The 14,796-nt window shown below is 42.1% G+C and overlaps 1 protein-coding gene and 1 long non-coding RNA gene across 3 annotated transcripts in view; one reads left to right on the top strand and one right to left on the bottom strand.

Moving 5' to 3' along the window:
* The window catches only part of SMYD1 (SET and MYND domain containing 1), a 32,486-nt gene extending 25,901 nt beyond the window's left edge, over positions 1–6,585 (bottom strand). The window contains exon 1 of one of the 2 annotated variants that reach the window (XM_051974408.1): positions 6,355–6,585. In XM_051974408.1, coding sequence (XP_051830368.1) covers positions 6,355–6,491 — 137 coding nt within the window. In that variant the 5' untranslated portion in view covers positions 6,492–6,585. The remainder of the gene's footprint in view (positions 1–6,354) is intronic. The other variant, XM_051974409.1, reaches the window with a different exon arrangement.
* A 3,756-nt stretch (positions 6,586–10,341) lies between these two features.
* Positions 10,342–12,733, top strand: LOC127552345 (uncharacterized). Its single transcript, XR_007951335.1, has 2 exons — positions 10,342–10,481; positions 12,470–12,733. It is a non-coding gene; the product is annotated as an uncharacterized LOC127552345 (long non-coding RNA).
* Positions 12,734–14,796: the final 2,063 nt, after the last annotated feature.

The raw sequence follows: 14,796 nt of genomic DNA, 5'->3' as shown, positions 1-14,796 counted from the left end.
GATTTGAATTTAGGTCTTCTAGGGTCCATTTTTGGTGCTCTAACCACAATAACATCTAGCCATCTCACCCAAGAGATTTTAGTGACTGGTCATACAAGTAGTTATCATTAGGGATGAAATTTGAACCCAGATTCTCTCATGCCAGGGTCATCATGTAATATATTGCCTTCACAGTGACCCTCTGAGGCAGGTATTAAAGTTATTTTTAGCTGATAGATGAGGAAACCAGCCAAGCTATGTGACCTGCCCATGGCCACACAACTTGAAAATGTCAGAGGCAGGATTTGAAGCCAGATCTTCTTAACTCTAACCTTATGTCTTTTATCACAGATGTGTGTGTGTGTGGGGGGGGGGGGGTAATTCCAGGTGTGAACAATAACCTTAAAGTGCTAGGGATGCTCAGGATCCAGTGTCTGGAGGGAAAGGGGTATTAATGGCTTTCCCAATCTCTGATAACCCTATTTGTTGTAGCCTCTGCTGACATGACTCCCTCTTCTTTTCTCCATTTCTTATTCACTTCCCCTCTCCCCAGTGTTTCCCCAGCTCTTGTGCAGAAGGAAGCAGGGACTTTGTGCCAGCCCCCAAACCATAGCTCCTCTACTTTTTTAGGATCTCTTCATGGAGCTCCCTCTCTTTCTCCTGAGGTACTTCTGCTTGGAGGAATCCAGTCCCTGCTGGGGTCACATAGGCTATCTGTCCCCCTTCTTAGCATCCCCAGGAGATGCTTGGTTCCTCCAGCCAGCTGCAGCTGGGTCAGACAAAAGTGAATTTGGCCACTCTGTTCTCTTAGTTTTTAGGGGGAGGCCTGAAGCTCTGAATTTGTGGCCAAAAAGGGAAACCAGCTCGTTCAGGATGACATTGCACAAAGCCTGCAGTTTTACTGTTTAGTTCTGGGCTCAAGATGGCAAAGACAAAGTCAGCTGGAAAATATGACCGGATTTTCCAATTCCGCCTCTTAAGATTTGAAAACAGTTCAGGGTAAGATGCAGAGTGAGAAGGGGCAGGGCTCTGAAGCGGCTGATGGTGGGTCCAGCTGGGAGCCAGCAGACTGCTGGGTAGGCTTGGGCAGATCACAGCATCTGTTCTGTCTTCTATAAATCCACAGGATCAAACTCGATGGCCTTTGGGGTCCTGGAAAGTACTGAAATCTAGGAGTCCGTTTATGGTTTAAGTTAAAATTCAGATCATTTCAGCAGGCTTGGGCTCCTTTGAAGTCATATTCCTGCATCTATTTCTCCAGAGAAAAGCATTAAAAGACTGTATTGAGGAAAACTGTAACTAAGGACGGTCTAACAGAGCTTTGCCACTGGGTGCTGAAGTTAGGGAGCACCAAATCGGGAGGACATGAATCACACTTGAATTGTTATTCAACAACATGGAAACAATAGAGTTTAGTTGAGCAAGAATTTTTTTTTTGAGGTGAAAGGGGGTCAAGACCTATATTTTCACTAAATACAGAGAAACTCCTGATTTGGAAACTCTCTCTTATCCATATAGACCAGCAATTTGGCTGCAGTTATAGTGTTAGGAAGCATATTTATCCAGAGTCACATGCTAATATATCTTAGGGAAAGAATTGATACTTTACCCAATATACCAGACCCCCTATCAGTTGGCAAGAATAATTAATTAATTAAAATGGGCATCCATAAGATGGTGACTGGGACGAGCCCCACTCTATTCTCCCCCTGTACATACGGTACCCTCCTCCCACCACATGTGACTCCCTTCTCACCATCACCACCACATGAGATACTCTCGTAAGTGGTGACCCCACAACAGAGTACTAGTGTCTATTCCCGTCCCCCACCCCCCAAACAGCCTTTTCAACAATGTGATATTTTACACTAGGTTTAAAAAAAAAGCAAAATTAAAAAGCATTCTTCTTATATCGCCCATAGCAGGATTTGACCAATATAAAATATATGTTCCACTCACTCTGTCTGGATAGTAATAATTAGCATTTTTAGGCTACCTCTCATGTCCCAGGTGCTATGCTAAGCACTTTACAAATACTATCTCAGTTGATCCTCCTACCTGGGAGGTAGGTGCTATATTATCCCCATTTTTACAGCTGAAGAATCTAAGACTAAGAAAAAGTCTGTGAAGAAGCTAAGAAACAGAGGCAGAGCTTCCTGGCTTGCCCAGGACCACACAGCTAAGACATATCTGAGGCCAAATTTGAACTCAGCTCTTTGTGACTTCAGGCTCAGAGATCTAACCACTGCACCTCTAAGGTGTCTCCTCTTTCTCTGTTTTGAAACAACACACATCCTTGTCCTGACAGAACCAACACCCTCCACGCCCAGGAAGCACGCAGCTGTCCTTCCTTTGCTCTGGTCTGTGTAGCCACGCTCCTACTTAGTTTGGGTGTCTGGCTCAGCCCCTAATCTCCCAGTCTATTCGCATCTGTATGTGCCTTTCTGTCTGCATTTCCCTAAGAAATCTTTCCATGATTGTTCCTTCCAAGAAGGATGGAGGTTCAAAGATCCAGGGCAGGGAGGGAGCTCAGGGAGAGGTCCTTTTCTCATTTTACAGCCAAGGAAACTGACATCAAAGCATCACAGCAAACAAGATGCAGAGCCAGGATAGAAATAATGGGAAAGAATGGATAAAACAATAAAATCAAATCAAATATTGCTACAAAAAAAAAAGAATGTATAAAACACTTTAAAGTTTGCAAAACACATTACAAACACTTGAACCTCACAACAACCTGGGGTTTCTACATTTTATAGTTGAGGAAACTGAAACAAATAGAAGTGAAGTGACTTGTGAATCACACACCTAGAAAGTATTTGAAGCAACATTTGAATTCAGGTCTTCTTGACTCTGGGCAGGTGGGTGGGACATTTAGGAAATACCCGAGTTCAAATCTGACCTCAGCCATTTTTAAACTTTGTGGCCTGGGCAAGTCACTTAAATCTGTTTGCCTCAGTTTGCTCATCTGTAAAATGAGCTGGAAAAGGAAATGGCCAGTCATTCCAGTATTTTGCCAAGAAACCCCCAAATTGGGGAACAAAGAGTTGGACATGACCGAATAGTAACTTCTTGATTCTAGCCCCAATGCTTAATCCACTGTGACCCCTACCAGCTACCTAATTATCCCCAATACTTAGCACAACATCTAGTACATAATAAACATTTAATAAAGGGTTGTAGGCTGACTAAAACAAGACTGCAAAAAGAGGTGTCCTGGAATAAATTGGTAAGGCAGATTAGGAGAGGCTGCTTTATAGGGTGACTAAGAAGAAAAAAAATCTTATAAGGTAGTTTAACTCCTTTCTCCCCGCTTCTTTCTGCTCCCTCAGCTTCCAAGGGATTTGTTAGACTTTTGGATGTAACCTACTAAAGAATCATTAGAGGTTAGAACCTGATCAAGAAACAGACGTCAAAACCTTCCTTTTTTGAAAAGTCCTCTGGTTTTGCTGGTGATGATCTTGGGGTCATGTAATCAGAGAACAGGGACAAGAAAGGCACTCAGCTCTTATCAAGTCCTACTCCCTTCTTTTTTATAAATGAGGAAACTGAGGCTCAGGTAGATTAAACCAACTGCTCAAGCTTAACCAGTTTGCAAAATCAGAGGAGGCAAAATCTGACTCTAATCCAGTGCTCTTAAGACTCCTTTGAAGCATCTTGCATTGACCCTATCCTAAAATTTTCCTGAGGCAACAAGGTAATGGTGCTAATGACAGCCATTTAACTCTTCCAATAGAAGCTCCCGGTGAGAGGGGACTGTCCTACTTTCTCCCTTGTATTCTTAGCACTCGTGAATAAGAAATGCTGGTTCAGAACAAATTCAGTGGCTGGATGTGACAATCTATGTGTCTGTATAACCTATATCAAATTGCTTACCATCTTAGGGAGGGGAGGGGAGAAAGGAAGGGAGAAATCTGGAGATCAATATTTTTTAAAACGAATGTTAGAAATTGTGTTTATCTATACTTGAAAAAATACTGTTACAAATTTAGAATAATGATGATGATAATGCTTGTTGACTGATTGAGAGCCTCAACTTTCTCTTCCACTCACCAACCCACACACACCTGCTGGGAGGATCAATTGAAAAAACAAATACTATTACACATTTAAAATGATAACAAATGCTTGTTGACTGTTTGAGAGCCTCAACTTTCTCTTCCACTCCCCAACCCACACAAGCCAGCCGTGAGGATCAAATGAGATCATGTGTGTGAAGACTCCTTGTATGCATAACCTCTAAGCATGATCTCCTATTAGTAGGAAGGATTATAATAGGTTATAATTGAACATCATAATCCTCAGATGCTCTAACTGGTATGTAGGAAACATTTTAATATTAACAGAGAGATTTATCCATATTATATTATCTTCTGATTCTTGGCAACCACTGCTTTTGATATAATTAGCCCTATTTAGAGATGAGGAAGCTAAAGTTATGAGTTACTTTCTTTTCTTACTCTTAGTTATGAGAGTGAGAAATGAGAACTGAACCCTTGTCTTCTAGACTACGAATCTAACACCTTCTCCTCCAGGTCTGTAGGTGACACACTGCATAGAATACCAGAACTGGGTGTTAAGAAGGCCCGAGTTCAGATTCTGCTTCAGAATATTACTAATTGTGGGATGCTGGGCAAATCATTTAATTTCTGTGCCACAATTTCCTCATCTATAAAATGGGGATAATAATAGCATTTACCTTACAAAGGAGAACTAGTCTAGGTGGTGCCATAGTGCACAGAATGCCGGGCCCAGAGGCAGGAAGCCTTGGATTCAAATCTCACCCCAGACACTTTTTTAGCTGTGTGACTCTGGGCAAGTCACTTCACTCTGTTTGCCTCCGTTTCCTCATCTGTCAAACAAGCTGGAGAAGGAAATAGCAAACCGCTCCAGTATCTCCGCCAAGAAAACCCCAAACGGAGTTGGGGTTTTCTAGTCAGACATGACTGAAAAGTGGCTGCACAACAATATCCTCCAAGGGTTGTGAGGACCAAATGCGATAATATCCCCAAAGCTCTTTAAAAACCCTAAGGTTCTTTATAAATTGCAGCAGTTATGATTATGATTGTTATTACACCTCATTACCTCCTGGCATCTGTTTGAGAATTTGTTTAAGGGTAAAAGCTTAACCTTAGATAAAGAGCTAAAAGGATCTCAGAACTATTTGATGCTTTCATTTTATAGAGACTGAGTCAATCTGAGTCAATTGGAACAGTCTCCCATTTCATCCAGCTAGCAGATGTCCTGATCTGCATCTGGTCACTGGATCTAGGTGGCATGAGGCAGGTGACCTTGCCCAGCCCTCCCTCCCTCGAATCTAATTCCCTAGCAAGTCACCTCCCTAATGTCACGGCCCTCTTTGAGAATGAAGGACAAAAAAACAAAAAATAAACACACACCAACAACGATGCTAAAGCTAAGGATCGGGAAGTTTCACTGACTAACCCACAATTGCATGTGGATGGTGTTAGATTACAAAGCCAGCAAGCTGTCCTCTGAACCACACCTCTGCCTATCTGGGAGAACCCTGGCACAGCTGGGCAGGAGACCGAGAGACCTCATTTCAAATCCCACCTCCAACATTTACTAGCTCCGAGACCCTCCGCAGCTAGCCTGACTGGCCTTCAGGCAATTTTTGGACAAAACCAGAGTTTACTGATGTAAAGCGATGTGCATTGTTATATATTCTCAAGTTGGGAAATGTAAAAAGCTTAAATAAAAATAAAAATAAAAAAGTCCTGTAAGGGCGCAGTCCTGAAATCGGGACCACCTGAGTTCAATTCTGACCTCAGACACTTAACACTTCCAGCTGTGTGGCTTTGGGCAAGTCACTTAACCCCAATTGCCTCAGTAGAAAAAAAAATCACAGTCACCCCCACTTTTCCTTCTCCTATCAGCCCTGGACCGGCATCTCCGGCATCCCTCCGATTACAGGAGTAATCATAACAAGAGGCTCCAGAGGCTGGAGGAATCGTGGCAAAGAGCACAAAGAATGACGCAAGGAATAAAGACCCCAGAACGGCGCCCGATTAGCCGTAGAGCTCGGGATACGGCACCTGACCCACGCCGATGTGATGTGAGGGTCCCTAAGAGCCCTGACGATTTATCCAATTGCTGCATAAGAGGTGCAAGGGCTAGCTTTGGCTTTGCCATAGTCCCCCACTCACGCGAAGGTTGGATCGGAAAGGAAGTGCTTTGCAAACCTTCAAATGCCACGGCTATTTTTTGACGACGACGACCTTTGGTGTTCCAGCTCTAAATCCCATGACCTCTCACGATTCCGGTTTTGGGTCCCTCGTGGGGTATCCAAATCTGACCTCATTCATCTCCTGCACTAGCCCAAGGACACCCACACACACAAGACTGGCCACTGACCTGTCAAAGACCACGGCAGAATAAGCCCGCTCGGCAAACACCACATCGGCGGCCCAGAGCTCCTTGGTGGTCTTCAGCCCCCGGCCTTTGCCTTCCGAAGTGAACACTTCGACTTTCTCCATGCTCTCTATTGTCATTGCCGGAGTGTCGGCGGGCCGCCCGCAGACCTCAGCTGCTGCTATTTCAGCACCTTCGGCATCCCGAAGGCCAAGGCCATAAATGGTCTCGCCTCCGCCCCCCTCGCCCTCCTCCCGCCCCTCGCTCACCTCCTCCCCTCTGCCTGCGGCAGCGCTGTCCACCCGGGATGGGGCAGGGGAAGGGGGAGAGCGCCCCCACCCCACCCCTCCCAACTGGCAGGACCAGTCAAAGGTCCGGCGGCTCCGTGGGTCTCTGACTAACCCTATTAGCGGCTTGGATGGGAGAACATTTGGCGGGTGCCTCCCCAAGGAGACGCCGTGCGTACGTGTGGAGAAAACCGAGACCCTAACTCCTGCGAACAAGTGGGGAGGGCCGCTTCACTGGAGTATTTTTAGCAGCCAGATGCGGCCGTCTGTCAGGAAGCAGCAGCTGAAAGCGACCGGAGGAAAAGGGGGATTTGCTGGGGCCATTTCTAGGACCACGATCACGAGAGATGAAGGGTCTGAGGCTGGGGTGGAAGCTGAGGGGGGCGGCAGCAGCTGCTGCTCAAAACCCTGACAAGGACACCGGCCTCTCCCCCTGCTGAGGCTGGGGAAGCCAGTGGGGACAGTGCTGGAGCCAGATCCATATCCCAGATCTGTCCCTGAGGCATGTAATATTAGGGCAATCGCTTGGCTTTTCTGAGAATATAAATGGGCTCATAACAAATGTAGCTCTAGAGGTGAAGGGAGCCCAAAGGGGACCTTCAGTCTTCTCATTTTACAGAAAGGAAATGACTTTTCCTGAAGTCACAGAGGCAGGATCGGGACACAGTTCTGGTTAAATTCCCTTGGCCACAGAGGCCATCATATGTAGGCTAACTATACACAGAATCCTCTGGGGCGTGTGTGTGTGTCTTGACCTGTGATTTCATCCATGTAGCAAACTCCTATCAAGGGAATTTTAGGGTCCAAGTCTCTATACTGTGGGCATCTGGTGCCCTACAAAGCAGAGCCAGGAGCCAGATTTTAAAGATCAAGTGACAGTTGAATTAATTGGTAACTTTCAGAGTAAGGAAAACAGTTTGCAAACTGGAAGTCCTTCTGGCAGGAGACCTGCTCCTGCTGCAAGAAAGGTAGAGACTTTATTCACAAATCATAAAAGGGAAGGGAGGGGAGGGGGAAGGAGGATTACAATTCAATCATTTTCAGAGTCTGAATGGTTTCCCATGACAAACCCATGGGTGCAGCATAATATGGGTGTTTTCTAGTCCTGTGGAAATAGTTCTTAAGTGATTGTTTCAAATCCTTTCTTTGTGAGGAAACAGGTGTTGCAAACTTTGATTCACTTAACACAGGAAAGCATTGTCAAGAATTGATCATTTCAAGCTGCATTGTAAGACTCTGACTCCCAAAAGCCAGAAGAGACAGTTCCCAGAAATCTGAATTATTAGTATATTTTTCACATATCATATTGATAGTTATGACAATCATTATCATATTTCCTCACCCCTGATAGAAAAACTCTATTTCCCAATGTAGACGGGCAATTTAGAATATTAGAAAATGGCCTGGATTACTAAAAATTCAAATGACTTGCCTGCGGTCTTTCAGCCAGAATGTGTCAAAGGTGAGAGCTGAACTCAGTCTTCTTAATTTTATAGGCTCATGGATTGTAAATTGAGAACTGAAGGGCCTTTAGAGGACATCAAGCCCGATCTCCTAATTTTACAGACAAGGAAATTGAGGCACAAATAAGTTAAAAGACATTCCTTAGGTCACACAATTAGCAAGTAACAGAACGGGGATTCCAAACGTGGCACATTTTCCATAGTACCATGCTGCTCCCTCTGCCCGACATCTCATTGTCTCCCCTCTTATTGAAGGGGGCTTATTCTAAAAGCAAAAGGGAATATCCTTGCATATCAGAAATTCATCTGATTTTTGCATTTTTAGTACCCAGTCGTGGTATCTCAAAGACCTCATTGCCCTGCCTTGAGCAAGAGTGATTTAAGGGACTTGATTATAAAATCATCTATTACATCTGGAAAGAACCTGGGAGAACATCAAAGGAGTTACATGTTTGAGAAGCAGCAAAAAACGCCAGATTATAAAATGGGGAGGGGGGAGGAATATGTAAGAAGACTGGGAAGGAAGAGACCAGGTTGTGAAAACTTTGAATGACAACAGAAAATTTTATATTTGATTCTGGAGGTAGGAAAGCCACTGGAGTTTACTGAATAGACATTGACATGGATAGAGATATGGCAGCTGAGTGAAGGATGCACTGGATCCTAACCCAACCCCCTTCCCCCCATTCCCACTTTTATCAGAGTTAGACTACTTTTGCCTTAAAAGGTATTGAAACTGTCCTCAAGTTTCAGATAAGTTTGGGACACTGAAGACCAATGGACCACTATAAGCAGCTCAGAGGCAGGGGAACTTCATTCAGCTAAATAAACTTGGAGTATCCTGAATACTTATCCTTATTGAATAATCTCCTACTTGATTAAGGAAATCTTTGTTAATTGCTGAATTAATAACAGTTTTGCTGTATTCCAATATGGGACTACCAAAAGACTAGCCTAAATCAGAACTAGTCCAGAACAAATAGAAAGAAACTTAAAGCAGAAAAACCAATTAGAAAGTTATTGATTTAATGGTAGTGAAGTCATGTACTCAGATCTTTAAGCTGTGTGACAATCCAGGAAAATAAACATCCAGTTGGTCACCTATTTTATTATATACCACTCTAAAGTCTGTCAATACTTGTCAACCCAATGGATAATTTATTTTGCTATTTGGAATGGTTTGCCTGAATAGGGGAGTAGTAATAGATTGAGAAGAAAAGGTGCTGATCTATAACGTCAGCAGGACGTCCTCCCTGATATCTCCCCATACAGATGAAATCATGTTGGAAAATCTGGTTGGAAAAAAAAATCAATAAGCAATAGGTAAAATAGAACTTTGAATTTTCTATACCTTTCAGACAATTGTGTGGCTGTGAAAATGTCTCCAAGTCTTGAATGTTTCCTTCTCCTGTTTTTATCAAGAACGTCCTTCTACGTGTATGAATTGTTCTCACAATGATTTTATAAAGATCAGAAAAAGCAGCCATGGGAGTCAGGAGCAATTGATGTAACTACACCTTGGCGACAGCAATATCTAGGATTTTTTATGCTCTTCCCATCTTTGTGAAATTTTTAAAAAATCAAGTTTTGAATATTTTTCCTATTGTAACATTCCTAGGACAGATTTCTTCTATGTGCTTTTGATTAGATCCAGCTCCTTTTCCTTCTTTATTTTCTTAAGTGTTATCTCTACTTCCTGGGGTATCTGGGGGACTTTGATAGCGGGACATGCCAAATAAGTCTAAATAATTGGTTGATTCTACTGTCAGCAGTGGTGTGTGAACAGATCTAAAAATGCTAACAAATCTGATCCATTTTGCATCCGTTTGTTGTTTTCCAAAGATTATTTGGTAGATGTGTTTAAGTTCGGTCTCCTATCAAGCTGTCTATAACTTTTTTCATCCTCTACTACCTTCTATTCTTTTGACTTAGATCTTAGATTTAACAAGTATAAGCCCCTACTCTATATCAGATACTGTGCAAAGTGCTCCACAAATATCTCACTTTAAGCTCCTAACAACCTTGGGGGGAAGGTGCTATTATGTTTTTCATTTTATAATTGAGGAAACTGAGGTATACACAGGGTACTAAGTGTCTGAGACAGGATTTGAATTCAGGTTGTCTTGATTCCAAGTCTAGGGCACTACCCACTCTGCCACCACGATGTCATTATGAAGCAGGACTATTCATAAGCTGATATCCATGGTTACAAAGAGCTTTGGATACACTATCTCCTTTGGCCCTCCCAGCACCGTGAGGGACAGGGCACAGCAGGCACTAGCCACTACTCACAGTCACCCAGTGACTCAATGGCCAAGTCAGACCTCAAGCCCAAGTCTTCTGACTTTCAATCTGATTCTCTTTCCACGACAGCCTCTCAGTGAGTACTCTTTTAAAAATACACTGGGGTCAAGGGAGGCGCACATAAAGTAGGGGCATAATCTTGCTCCCAGTTGGTGGGCCTCGGGTTAAAAATAGCAATACAATAACAGGCTTCCCTCTCCCATACTGATAATGGCAGATAATGTCAATCTGGGACAACCTGGAGGCTGGAGGCCTTTGCTGGAAGTCAGCCTGGTGCCAGACAGTCAGTACAGGAATTGTTTGCTAGATCTCCTGGTCTTCATCTCTGTTTTAATGGCTCAGTTCACACTTAACTCAGAATAACTAGTTTACAAAGCACATCTTTAGTTTTTCACCTTTTTGTTTTGTTTTTTCTTTCTCATCTTTTCTCCTTTTCATCTGATTTTTCTTGTGCAGAATAACAAATATGGAAATATGTTTAGAAGAATAGCACATGTATAACCTATATAAGATTGTTTGCTATCTAGTGGAGGGAAGAGGGAAAGGAAGGGAGAAAATTTTGAAACACAAGATTCAACAAAGGTGAATGTTGAAAACTATCTTTGCATGTATTTGGAAAAATAAAAAGCTATTTTTTAAAAAGGAAGAAAATCACGTCTTGATTCCAATAGGCTTGGGATGAAGAACTATGGGGACTGAATATGAATGAAAGCAGTGTTTTCACTTTTTTTATTTGCTTTTTTTTCTTTCTCGTGGTTTTTTCCCTTTTGGTCTGATTTTTCTGGCACAACATGACAAATATGGGAATATGTTTAAAAGAACTGCATATATTTAACCTATCAGATTGCTTGCTGTCTTTGGGAGAGGAAAGGGGAGGGAAGGAGGGAGAAAAATTTGGTACACAAAGTTTTACAAAAATGAATGTTGAAAATTATCTTTACAAGTATTTGGAAAGAAAAAATACTACTGAAAAAAGTGCATGCCTTTTGAAGAATTTTTAGTTCTTTGGAGAATACAAAAGGGAATGTTGGGCTACATATAGGTGTATGTCTTTGAAATATAAATGTACTAGGTGACTATGGGAAGAACACTGAGGACCAATGATTTTAGAGTAATAAAAATGGTTTTATAATTGAGAAAAAGATTAAATGAATAATAGCATGGGATGATCACAGATATGAAAGGAATTCCTCACATTTTCTTGTCAACTCAAAAATCTGGCCAGCACCTACCATGTGCTAGAAACTATGATAAGTACTAGGCATTAAACAGTTCCTAGTGATGCCCATGGACCCTTTCTAGGCAATACAAGTTTAATGAATAAAATTAAATATACTAGATTAAAAAAGAAACAAAGTACCTTAGAGATCACCTAAGCTCAATCTCCATATTTTTCAAGTAAAAAACTGAAATATAGAATTGAAGTAATTTGCTTCCAGTTGCACAGGAGGGAGGGATGAGGGCCAACTATTGGCAAGGACTTCAAGGGCCTTCTAGTTCAGCACATATACCCCGCTTTTTTTTTTTTACAGAGATCAGGAAACTGAGGCCCAGGGAGAGGGATGGTAAGTGTCACAGGTCATGCATTCAGGTAGAACAAGTCCATTGCAAGTCCTCTAAAGGAAGAAGACTGCCCTATTAGAGAAAATGAAAAAGTAACCAGCAATTTTTCTTCTCACCTTGCTCCATGCTTCCAGATGGAGATTTCAAACCACTCTTTCATGTTTCCTCTCTCAATTTTTTTCTGAGGCTTCAATAATATTTCTGTAAATTTTGAAAATTAAAGCTTGTTCTCCATTGTCTTGCAGATATGTCTCAAAATGAAGGAGGGGAGAACACCAGCTCTGGGGTAGTTTTATATTATAGAATATACAAATTAGTATATACTCTTCCACTCTGGTTTGCTGTTTTAGAAATCACTTAGGAACAGGATAGGCCAATAGAGGTTTGTTTGACTTTAGCAATAAGCCGTAAATCTTGTAGTAAACAAAGAACTTTAAAGGTTTATTTTTTTTGCCTCTAAAAAAATTAATTAATTCAAAAGTCTATTGTCTTCAATTTCAGTTCTCAAATTTCTGGGGCTATATTCCTCAGTAATCCTTATGCAGAAGAGGGGAGAGGCAGGCTGAGAGCAATAGAAGAAGAGGATAAAGAAGAACCTCACCTGGGAGGAATGGAAAAGAGAAGTCAGTGGAGGGAAAACTTCTGCTCCAAACCAATTTCACGTGATCTTCGATTCCTCTCCTCAGCTCCCAAAGGGGAGCTCTGACAATCAGCCACCTCAGCAACACCTAATAGTTACAAATATAATAGTTATAAATATAAGAAGTCTATTCCATTCTACTACCCTACCCTTCCTTCCATAGCTTAGAAGAATCAGCAACAAATAAGGCCAGATCTGATGATTTGATTCTGGCTGTTTGCCTCTTGGTTAACAAAGTACTGTGTTCCACTGTAAATTAAGGATTTGCTTGCCCAAAGTATCACCTTCCTTTGGCCAAAAGCAGTTTTTGGTGTGATTTTATATCGTTTTTTAATTTTTAAAAATGCCCTGATGGCTATTTATGAGCCAAAGACATATGAGGCACCCCAAATACTCAGTGCTGATGGAGTCACAAAGATGGGGTGCTAAGGACATGAGCCTGAAGAGGTGCGCTGAATGCTTCCAGAGTTTCCTTAACAGACCATTAGCAACCAATGTTGGAGCCATTGACCTTATACCTCAGCTTGAAGTCCCTCTCTAGCCAAACTCCAGCTGCAGAAGGGGTGTTCAATGCTTTTAGGGGCCTCTTAAGTGGCAAAGAGTTTGGGGCTGATTCTATTCTCCTTAAGATTTACAAGGGGTAGGAGAGAGTGTGTAGCATTGCTTTTACAAAAGCTGATGGAAATAATCTGGGTTATATGGCAATTAGAGGTTATCTTCCAGGATTTCCATCTATATAAAGGAAAAAGGAATAGATTGTCCAACCACAGCAGCATCTCTCTCTTAATCATTGCTGGTATTGCATGCTCTTAATCATTCTTATCAGAATTCTCCTTAAACAGCTGATCCTTCACCTGTAAGATGGTCATCTACCTGAGAGTCAGAGTGGCTTCAGAAAGGGCCAAGGAATTGGTCACATAATGTTTGCTGCTTGACAACTCCAGTTGAAATACCAGGAATAGAACAAAGGCTTTATAGACCTCTTTAGATTTGAATCAAGCTGTTCCTAGGATGATAAGAACCCCATTGAAATTCCTCTCCAGAGCTGGAGAGAACCACAGAATTGTTCGGACCCAAGAATTCAAACCCAGATTAAGTCAAATCAATTCTTGTCTGAGGAACTGGATCTGGATTTCCCCTTCACATAGGACATCCATGAGACACTAATAGCCTCACAGGCAATTTCTAAACGTTGTGGCAAGTCAGCATCCAAGCCCTGCATATTTGGTGGATCTCCTGTTTGCCTTGGCGCTCACTAAAGAATTCTGGCATCTTGCCTTGGAGTTGATAGATCCCAGGTCTCATTTCAGGATTCATGCCTTCCAGAACTGAAAGAACACTCCTTTAGGCAGGTGTTGTTCCACCTGACTTCTAAGGTTCCTTCCAACTCTTGAGATTCTACAATTCTTTCTTTGAAAGATTGTTGCTAACAGGAAAATTATTTTACACCTTTTACATCACTCACTGATCTCCCTATATCTGAAATACCATTTAATCTCTGTTCCTTCTGATTTACCCCCAAAATTATAAGCTGCTGGATGACAAGAGATGTTTTCTCATTCTCTTCTTTCTTTGCTTAATTCCCAGCATGGCACCTTGTATGTAGTAAGCATCTAAGAAATGATTGTCAGTTTAGATCAGATCGTGTGGAGATTATAATTGCCCAATCTGCAAGAAAAACAACTGAGGCAGAGCTCTAAGCCAATGACACTTTATTGAAGGATCCACAATCTCACTAATGATGTGAGCCTGGCCCTTTCTCATGGTCTGAGATGATTTTTATAAGGGTGAATACCAGATTTGATACTTGAACACTCAAGAAAGGGCTACATGAAATACAGAATCCCATTGGTTGATAGGCTTTGCTTCATCAGCCAAATGATGCATTAGCCAAAAAATGGTCTATAGCAAGAGGGTAGTTGTCCTCAAGGCAGGAATTTCCACTGACTGCTCATGTTGGACAAGACAGAATAATCTGGAGGTACTAAAATAATTTGGGGGACCTTCCATGTAATAGAGTCACCTCTACCATGCTGGCACTTGATCATAATAAGGAAAAACAAGGCGAGAGATCCTCTAGTTAGCTTGCTATGATTAAGCAAGGGAATCTGCAGCTCACAGCTCTGGGACCTAATATTCAGAACTTATAATCACTCTCCCTTTGGAATCATATCAAGCTGATTAATGC

The sequence above is a fragment of the Antechinus flavipes genome, chromosome 2 (genome assembly GCF_016432865.1).
Source record: "Antechinus flavipes isolate AdamAnt ecotype Samford, QLD, Australia chromosome 2, AdamAnt_v2, whole genome shotgun sequence".
In the NCBI taxonomy this organism is placed as follows: Eukaryota; Metazoa; Chordata; class Mammalia; order Dasyuromorphia; family Dasyuridae; genus Antechinus; species Antechinus flavipes.
This window is presented reverse-complemented; position numbering and strand designations above follow the sequence as displayed.